The 10,833-nt window shown below is 38.2% G+C and overlaps 1 protein-coding gene across 1 annotated transcript in view; it reads right to left on the minus strand.

The window, feature by feature from the left end:
* Positions 1-8,357: 8,357 nt before the first annotated feature.
* The window catches only part of LOC105272692 (procollagen-lysine,2-oxoglutarate 5-dioxygenase 3), a gene marked incomplete at its 3' end in the record, with an annotated part of 83,223 nt that continues 80,747 nt past the window's right edge, over positions 8,358-10,833 (minus strand). The window contains 1 exon segment of the mRNA XM_011314906.1: positions 8,358-8,811. Within this exon segment, the coding sequence (XP_011313208.1) occupies positions 8,358-8,811 (454 nt within the window).

Genomic DNA, 10,833 nt, shown 5'->3' on the forward strand with positions numbered 1-10,833 from the left:
CGCAAAGTGCGATTAAAAATGACCAGGCGAAAAATAAAATGATTATTTGTTAGAAAATAGCCAGACTATGAGCAAGTGACCGTTACAAATATTGACAGGACCGAACCAGCATCAGCATGACATGGTAGAGTGGGTAAGGTTCACCAACGTCTGAATAACTCTGGTTACCGACTTCAGCCGCTGTTGCGGTGTCGTTAAGTGAGAACTATTGGGGAATGTACTCCCCAGGTCTGTCGCGGAGAGGTGTTGCCGTCCCTCACACGTTTTCCACTCTCCTCCAGAGTGGTTCGACCCCGAACGAGACACAAATTCCCTGCGAATCCTTCTCACCCCGCAGGGCGCTAAAACATCTCGAGGCACAGGCGACATTGGTATCCGGAGAGCATTCTCACCTACCCAATGTCCACCCCAACTCGAGGATGCTGACACGGAGGGAAAAATTCTTCGAAAATTAGGAGCACATTCTGTAACCTGCCAGTCAAAACGGTATTCAGTAAAAATTAAGGAACAGTTACGCATTTTTTCACTGAACGTTCCGTACTTTCCGTGAAAGTTTTGAAGTTTTTCCACCAAATTCACTAAAAAAGTGCGTAGCTGTTCCGTAATTTTTACTGAATATTGTTTTGACTGGCAGGTTACGGAACAGGCACGTAATTTTTAGAGAACATTTCTCTCCGTGTAGTAACAGCAATCGCATCGCGAGCCAAAAGCAGAGCTACTTTCCATAGGGACACATACGATCGGGCCTATGGGAATCGATACGATTCCCAACCCTTAATCCACCACAACAACATGAGTTTCGTTTTCGTATAGACCCATGGAAATGGGTCTATACGGCCGAAAATGCTCGCTCCGCAGCCACAAAGTAATCCATTTCATCAGTCGGGGATGCTTAAGCGTCCCCATCTCTCGCTACTCCGATGTAGGATTAGGAACACGTACCCGTCATAATCCCAACGGCGATTACTGCCACCAACTAGTCCCAAGCTCCTAAAACATCCGTTGAACACCAGCCCTCAACTCCGACTGCATTGAGATCTCCCAGAGCCTTTTCCCCCTAGTCTGATCATCGTCAGCGTCATCATAGTGTTCCGAAACATGGTCTCACCGTAACACGTTTCTGCCCACTATGTGATTGGTCTCACTCAGCTTCGAAGCGACCTAATTGGCAGTCGTCCGATGCCTCAATCATCTTTCCTTCGGCTCTTTCAGCCAGCGCCAGATGTCTCTTCCTACTGATAGTTACTTTTTCTAGAGACTTTTATTAGTAACGAGAAAATCTGATTACAAACCTTTTGATTCAATGTTGACATTCATAAAGTAGCCGCCACCATTTAGCATGAGCCATTACATAGGCAAAGAGTGTGATTATCCACTTTTTGAAATAGGGTCAAATCTAATATCCTACATTTTTGAAGCGGTACTACTGATTAATTATTGCCTTCAGGCTTCACTCAGACTCGGCGAATAAGTCAATTCGGTCCGACCACAAGTTGAATATCTTAAAGTGGACCATCATTACGGAAATATTTATTCCCCCCTTCATTGCATTTGCCTGAAAATCCTGCATTCCGGCCGCGAAAAATCGAATTGAAAGAATCATTCACCCAATACCATGCATATGTTAAAATTATTTGGTCATTTATCTCAAACTTTACTACATAGAAAGGATGCATCGAATTTTGGATAAAAATCGAATAAATTTTGTTCCACACAACTGTTACGAGCATCGGGGATGCCCGTTAATATCTCTAATAAAAATTGTAGAGAGAGAACGAGAAAATTAGAATTCGGGTTGGGGTTAGGGTAAATTATTAATTCACCCCTTCGGGGTGGTTTAGGAGTAGGTTAGGGGTTATAGGAATTTTTAGGATATTGTTAGGGTAAGCCCTCCGGATCGGGTTAGGTCCGGCTAAAAAGCCGGCGCTCCAAAAAAAAGGGTTTTTTGGGGATTAATTGGTACGGGTGGAAGGTTGTAAGGGATAAATTCAGTCATTATCCTGGCGGATGGCCAAATTAATTACGGGTTAGGGCGATAATATTATGTGTAGGGATTAGGAATATGGGTCTTTCAATCCCGAGAACCCAGGAGAACCAATCATGAGAAAATAAGGGCGAGAAATAAATTTTAGGAATGAGGAACTAATTCAAATTTGAATTAATTCCCCCGCGTAGGACTCCGCCCGTAATAGGGCAGGGAGATCCACCAATCCACGACCGATCGATTGGTAGGCGTGATGAAGGGGTCAGCGTCACGTGATACTGACCTCCGAAAATTAGTTACGCATTGACCGTGAAGTAAGAAGCACGCGAGTGACTAGTGAACTGCGGAACCCCCAAGGACACCCAACCGCATCCAGGATGGTCCAGAGGAAGAAGAGGAGGACATTCGAGGAATCTACCGTGAGTTTTACGGTTTTATTTTGGCTCATTCTCCCCTTTTTGGCGGCTCCTCAATAATTAGTTGGTGGGCACGAATTTCCCGAGCTATGAAAATGGCGTCGACAGTTCCCCGAAATCGGGTGGTTGTTAAAGAGTTTTTGGAGGGTTTTTCCGAGTGCTTTCGGCCTGTGTTGTCCCCCAGTGCGGTTAGGGGGTACCTTGCGGTGAATTTTTAGGGTTTTAGTGAGAATTTTGGCGATGAATTAGGGATGGGATTTATCCCTGGCAAAAAAAAAACAAGACGGCCAGTGGCTCTCCCTCATGGCGTTATCGAGACGGCCGTCGAGAGGCAACGTGCAACAAGTGGGTGGCGGAAAAAATATCCCGGAAAAAAAATCCCGGAAAAAATATCCCCCCAATCATACATTTAATTTCTGTCGCCGTTTTTTGTGTGTACATATTTTTCCAAAGGTATGGTGTCGTGGAGGGGGGTCCAGGGGCGCAGCCCCTGGCGGGTCGAGGGGCGGAACCCCCGTGGGCTCCAGCGGCGAAGCCCCGGTGGAGGTCCTGGGGGGGCGAGGCCCCCTCCCACTCCCCCCATAACACATTAAATGAAAATTTAAGAACAAAAAAGATGATTTTAATTTCATGGGGAATCGAACCCTTAACTCTTTTAAATGTCATAATAAATAAAGAAATTTTTTTCTAAAATGCATTTTGTGATTCACCTTTCACGCTTCCCTTTTATCCTTTATTAAAATTAGAATTTTTAAATATTTATTATTAGGAATTAAATATTAGAATTTTTCTTGGGGATAATTTTTCCGGAGATATTTTTTCCAGGGATATTTTTTCCGGGGATATTTTTTCCGGGATAATTTTATCCCGGAAAAAATATATTTTAATTATATTTCAAAAAATATCCCCGGAAAAAATATCCCCGGAAAATCTATCCCCAGGAAAAATTCTAATATTTAATTCCTAATAATAAATATTTAAAAATCCTAATTTTAATAATTTAATTAATAAAAATTATTTAATATAAAGGATAGAAGGGAAGCGGGTAAATCACAAAATTCATTTTAGAAAAAAATTTCGTTATTTATTATGGCACATAAAAGGGTTAAGGATTCGATTCCCCATGAAATTAAATTATGTTTTTTTTTCTCAAATTTTCATTTAATGTGTTATGTGAGGAGTGGGAGGGGTCTTCGCCCCCTCAATATTATGTGAATCGTTGGCATGATTTTGTCATTCGCACAAAAGTATTGAATTGAATTATAATAATTATTTAAAAATATAATTGTTAGATTGGTGTCGAAAATATCAGGACAAACTGAGTGATATTTCATGTCAGATTATTTTTGATCTCCCTGGAAGGCGCCACAAGTTTTGAAGACATACGAGTTGTTAATGCAGTAACACCTGATTGTTACGCCAGGACATGCTTAGGTTTGGGCCTTATCGAACACGATGGTGAATGAAGCAATGGCCTCCATGAAGCCGAAGTTTGGATGATGCCCATATAGTTACGACAATTACTTGGTTGTATTTTAATTCACTATAGACCAATTAATTCAGAGCAATTATGGGATGAACTCAAGGATGCGTTATTACGCTATGTTTCGAGAACAAAATCACTGCCACAAGCCCATAGAAAAGCTTATATTCAAATAAATTCATTGCTTCCATAGGAAAGGTCAAGCCTTACTGATTTTCCATCAATAATGCAGATCACAGAAGCAGATGGTGCCCAAAATGATATGCTGTCACAAGAACATGAGGAGATTGGTACAGAACTGTTCACACCATTTTGAAAGCATTGAATAGTGATGATGATCCGAAGGAACGAGCTTCTTTCATGGATAGGGCATTTGGGTCAGCTAAAACATTAATTTACATAACTATATATCGTTTGCTATGACGTAAAAGCAATTCTACTCTCTTATGGTGTAACGGTTCATAGGGCATTTAGACCAGGCATGGGCAAAGTGCGCTGAATGGGCTCACCTAGCTCTCAACCCCAATTAGGCCAATGACTATAAAGAATAGATCCTATTATATTGTGCAGGAAACCGGAGGGGCCACGATGCTTGGGTCAGAGTGGGGACATCATTACATCAGTCAACGTGCAAAAATTTCGATTTTTGAACGAAAAATATGAATATAGTTTTTTCTGTATTTTCCATTGTTAAAAATATCAATTAATCATTTTTTTCTGTATTAACTTCCGCATAAAATTCTGTTGAATAAATCACTGTTGAATAAATCACGAACCGGTGAGAAGATTTTTCAATTTTTGTTAATATTGTTTCAACATTTCCTAAGCAGTATTTAAAAATTTTAAAGATTTTCGACCTTGAAAAAGCACTACGAAACAAAAAATATGAGTTCCATTCTTTCATGTCTTGTTGACTTTTTTTCATTCTATCAATCCCACTGTTAAACATTTGAAAATTCGTCCATTTCCAGTTAACCACGAAAATGAATAATTACTGGAGAAAAACATAAAAATAATTAGCTGCAGAGAGTAATCGAGCAAAGTTAATCGGAAAGTTTTCATCGATTGAAAAATGTGTGATCTGGTCAACAGTGGGCAAAAGTTATAAAATGAACCGTACATTCATACTTTAGTGATTGAAGTTTAAGGAACTGACATCTCATATTTTTTCCATTTTTCATAAAATAATTATTAACTATTAAGGTTACCAAGAAATATTCAATTTCTGGAACCATGATGTTTCAATAATTACCCCCGATACAACTAAGGATTTTATGTCATTGCGGCCGGTGAAACGCGTTTCTAACCTCGCTTCGCTCGGATAAAAACGCGTTTTCGGCCACAATGACATAAAATAGCATCATAGCCACGGCGAAAAAAGTGATTCTGATTCATGCGCGTTATAATCCTCGTCTTCGACTCGGACTATACAGTCGCATTCGTCAGATTCCCTTTTTCCGTCCTAGGCGTGAAATATACTATCTTACGTTGAATTGGTGAAAATTTGTTCGAATTTTTAGGCGGGAAAGTTTTATCCCTTTTAAAAAAAAGCATGTAACGTTTTTTGTCAGCTTTTTTTGGCGCTATGCATATCAAAATATATCCATATAATATGATATATATATATAATATATACATATATAAATAATATATATAATATATAATATATATAATAACATATATATATAAATTATATTAATTTTTTTTTATATAATAATATTTAATATTTTAATTTTTATATTATATTATACTAAATTTATATAATATAATATATAAATGTAATATAATTTATTAAATGTTAAATTATTTTTTTTATATAAATTTCTAGACTTTTTTCTCTAAAATCTAAAAAATGCGCGCTGCGCTCTCTCTATTTAACCGCTCCCCACTTCGTACACACTGCTGCTCACAGCTTGACTAGGGTGGGCTTCACGCAATTGGGGTATTGTATTTCTAATAAGGGGTCTAATAGGGTTTTGTGAACCCGGCTCCCGAAGGTCCGACTTTGCCTATGCCTGATTTAGACTTCGAATTGCAATTTATACAGCTTCATCACCAAATTATGAAGTCCCAGTTAACTGACGCAGAGTATTTAATAAGCATCAAAATGTTCATCTGGGATAAAGCACCGATGTCACCTAAATATGCTCTGGAAATGGACGGTAGCACACTTCATGACATATTAGACAGACAAACCACTTGAGGGAAAGATAATTCTCTTACGTGGCAACTTTCGTTAGCTACTATCCGTGAAATGAAACAAAACCCGGAGTGAACTGGGTAATTTATCAGTTAATTTTAGTCACTTGAGGCCCATCTGTTCCAAGTTCACTCTGACAGAGAATATACATTCTTTACGACAAGAAACACAATTTGCCCAATTTCTGCTATCTGTTGGGCATGCAATATTGAAAATAAATGATTGCGTAATATATCTAACAGATGAGTGTGTAGCATCTTCAGGTGCAGGTATCGTAATAGATTTATATGGTAAGGTGATTAAGATCAAAGAATTTGATAAATTAATGAACTGGGTAATTTTGCCAGCGAAAAATGTTAATGATATTACTCGAAGAAGCGTTGAGCTGTTGATCAAATCAGCCGAGAAAATTTGTTACAGAAATCCATACTGTAAAAAATTATATTAATGGAGACATGCCTGAAGCAATTTTACCACATTATTTGGAGATAATAAGTTCTTCATTTATGCCACCACATGAATTACGATTGAGGATTAACATTGTCGTGATGCTAATTAGAAACCTTTCAGTAAATGAAGGGTTATGTAACGCAATGTGATCACTCATTTTAGAATTCATGAATCATTCATTGAAATGCTGAATGTTAACTGGAGATAACACGGATAAAATTCTCTTCACTAATTGTATCACTTTGTATAGTGAACATAATCATCGTTTTGCTTTTGGAAGAAGGTAATTCTCTGTTAAATTGGAAGAACTGCAATTGAGCTCAGACTGGATGTTTTCAATCCTGGAAAATGTTATATTGCCTTATCTCATCATCGTTTTTGGGTATTTCTAAACTCCTTGACTGGGGTGCCGAGAACACGGTTGGGTAGCTAACCTAGCGCACCTCCAGCTGGCGAAAAGTAGATGGTCACACCGAATGACCTTGGTGAAAATTCAGGCGAAGACACCTGGAAGCCGATCAGGGGAGGACCAAAAGGGTGGTCTGCGATGGTTATAAATTGTTTCCAACTGGGGAACCGGGCGGCGACGCGTAAACCCACGTCGCGGACTAGTTTTCCAAACTAAGATGTCATGCGCGGGGGCATCGTGGTAGTGGTTATGTTTCACTATCGCGATACCTCCAAACCGTGCTGATGCCTGCGGGGTGTGAGAGAAGTTGCTCCGTTAACGGTGCCCTCGGATACCAGGCGATCTACGAGTGGAAGCAGTCAAACCCCGGGCATTTGCAGCTCTGCTTGGGGGATATCTAACTGCTGTACTCGTGGTACTTAAATGGAAGAAAACCAAGAAAGACAAATTCCATCTGGGCTAGCAACAATAGAGAGGGAATAAGCCTAAACATGCAAATGGCGTTTCTTCAGAAAGTACCGATAAGGGTGTCTCGGGAGACAAAGTTCGTCTCAAATTATGCCAATCAACTGACGAAATTTCAAATTTTTGGAAACGAATGTTTCCTGGTATTTGTTAATCTTAAGAAAAAGTGATCGCTGACTGGATACCGCAGCATACAGACACGATGCTCAAACTTCGTGCTTTTATGTGTGAGAGCATTCTACATAGCAGAATTACAAATACTAATTTATGCTACAACGGCTGAAAAGTATTTTGGGAACGTATTTTATCAAAATGTGTTGATCAACAATATCTTGCTAAAATGCTTTTCATATAGTGTGGTATATGTTATACTATGTTACGAGGCCTAAAGGAGGTAAGTAAAAAGGAAAGCGCTAAGTGGCCACTCATTTCCCTAGAACAATAAAATGTAATGGGTTTTTGAGCTGGTGGGCAGTTGTAACACGGAGAGGAATCCGACGGCTCACAAATTTCTGTCATCAGCTCCTCGTTCCGTGATTTTACCGAGCGAAGCAAGGTTAGAATCGCATCATTTTCGGTACATAAAAGCTTTTTTAGAGTTTTCTACGCAAGGTTGGGAATTTTAATTTTTAAAATGATGAAAAAATTTTTGCTGACAGGTTCAAATTATTCAAATTATTTGACCCTTCAAGACTTGCCATCCCTGAAAAGAGTGTTTTTAAGATATACAGTAATATCTGGTAAACTCCTACATTGAGATGATAAATGAGCAGAAGGGAAGAGTATCGTAACTTCTTGATTAGATTGGTGGAGCTATACTAGCCATTTACTGAATTTTTTTCCATTCTTACGAAAAATTAAAAAAACTGAATTGCTGAATTGACGTAGTGTAGCTCATACAGTTACCCTCTTCTAATTGTTAAAATTGAATTTAGTGTAAGTGAACTAACATAGCAAGCATTTTAGCCTGAGGAAGACCAATCCTATCACTTGCAGTGACAATCTTCACACTCTTGTATTCATTTCCACTATTTTCAGTGAATTCCTCAACCACATAGTCGTGATGAGTTTCACTATTATAAATAAAGAGATGAAGTTTCGATTTCGGGTAAGCTTGATGGTAAATTTTGTGGAAAAATTCCTGGAGGAACGGTGTTGGCCGGTCGACGAAAATTGCGATCAGTATAGGCGGATATGTTTCTGGTTGCTCATTAAAGAGCTCTACGGTACCGTCCCAGCAGTTTAGGCACCCTTGTTCTGCACTCCAGGCACTTGCAAGATAATTTCCCAAAGAGTTTAAGATCACTTTACTGTGTCCGTTTCCATGGACTATCATAGGCACGGTATCATAGGCTGTGTTTTGTAGATAGGCTTCATTTCCATTGAATCGTAATTCCACCTTATCTGTAAAATGAAAGCACAATGGGAAATTAAGAAACTAGGTATTGTTAGTGATAGTCGAGCCATGTCTTAATTATAATTATAAGGCGGAACATGCAGTTGGTGTGCCCGTCAAAGAGCGAAAGCTCTAGAGCATTAAGAATCAACTGCATCATTTGAAGTCACGTCCACGGCACATTTTGGCTGACATTATTAGTACATTTGCGAGAGGATTTCCTAGAGTTCATTTTCGATTCGAATCGGGACGGCGGCATGAGCTTTTCGACCAAATGCACCATCGAATCGCCATGGTCATGTACGTTTTGTTTTCAGTTTTGGTTTTCGTCTTTCTTCTACTTTCTCATTTTTCACGGACCCATCGGAATCCTGTCCGAAGGAAACTAACTACCTAAGGGGGGAGATAGTTCGTTAAGAGGGAACTTCCATGCAGCTCGTTGTATGAATATTTTTCAAATAAAAAATGTTAAAAGCAAAACTTTGAATTTTTGAAGTAAGAATGTGAATATTTTTCTTGACATATTTCTACATTGTTAAACAATATCAATAGTTCATTTTTTTTGTGTCAACTTTCGCAGAAAGTTCTGTTGGATAAATTTCTCCAATTCCGGCAGCAAATGAATTGAAAAACACTGGTGAAAAGATTTTTTAATGTTTCTTAATGTTTGTTGAACATTCCATAAGCAGTATTCAAAAAATTTAATGGCATTCTCTGCAATCCAGGAATTAAATGTTCAGCAAGTGGCCGTCTTACTTGAATTTAAAATATTTTTGATCTTAAAAAAGCATGCAAACAAGAAATTTGAATTACCAATTTACGCATTTCCAGTTAACCACGAAAATGAGTAATTACTGCAGAAAAGAATTCGAATAATTAGCTGCAGAGAGTGACCAAGCAAAGATAATTGAAAAATGATCACAAGTGAAAACATCTACTAAAGAATGATAGTTTTTTTATTTTAAGACGATTCTATTGGATTCCCATGAAAAATTCTGGCACAAGAGAGTACAATTCATAAGTTCAACTTCAAATTAATAAGAAATTGATTAATTTTTTTAAAACTGACATTTCATATCTTTTTCAATTCTTAATTATGATCCATATCTTCATTTTAGCAATATTAATATGAATATCTCCAGTGGTTTTAATGATTTATCATTATAAAAACAACCTAACGAGTTTTTCGGGAAAGAAAAGCAATAAAAATATAGACATGGATCGGGCCATGTATTAAAAATTTCCTTTCAATGTCCAGCGAGGTTATCTCTCTGATTTTTACGACGTATACGTGGGCTCAACCTATCAAGAAAATCTACACTCTGGGCAACAGGGAATTGGGAAGAAATAAAAATTTTAGCTCTACCACGATCGTCTGATTCCAGTTCAAGGGTCCGATGAAAGTCATAAAATTTTCCGACAATCTACAGATACTTAGTGCATACGCGAATGTATTTTTCTCCGTTTTCCGGTCATTCACAAGACAGGGTATGAGTCATGCACATAAGGATTGTACACAATTAAGTTTGTGCACAGATGGAAACATCAAATAAAATATGCGCATTTAATTTTTTAACGTGCACCTCAAGTGTGGTCAAAAAATTCCGCTCTATCAAGTTGTACACAGTGTCATTTCTCAGTGTGCAGATAATATAAGATGTGTACAAAAAAATGTACACACGAATTAAAGATTAATAATTTTCTTGAAAATCGTCCACATCGAACTTATTTAATTTGAAAAGATGTGCACATAGTTTTATGGAGCGAGGAAAATGCTCTTCATTTTTCGACGTATAAGGCTATAACGAGCACAAAAATAATGCGTATTGTAATTTATGTGCACGTACCCAGGTGGGGAAATCCAAGCTTGGACGATGGGTCCAAGCTTGGATCAGCTTAGGATACCAAGCTTTGGAATTCCTAGCTTGAACCAAGCTTGATTCAATATATCATATCTAGGTCATTCCAAGCCTTGGAATTGCTAGCTTGAACCAACCTTGATTCTAGGGAATTGTCATGGTTAAACCAAG

This window comes from Fopius arisanus, unplaced genomic scaffold, assembly GCF_000806365.1.
Source record: "Fopius arisanus strain USDA-PBARC FA_bdor unplaced genomic scaffold, ASM80636v1 scaffold00239, whole genome shotgun sequence".
In the NCBI taxonomy this organism is placed as follows: Eukaryota; Metazoa; Arthropoda; class Insecta; order Hymenoptera; family Braconidae; genus Fopius; species Fopius arisanus.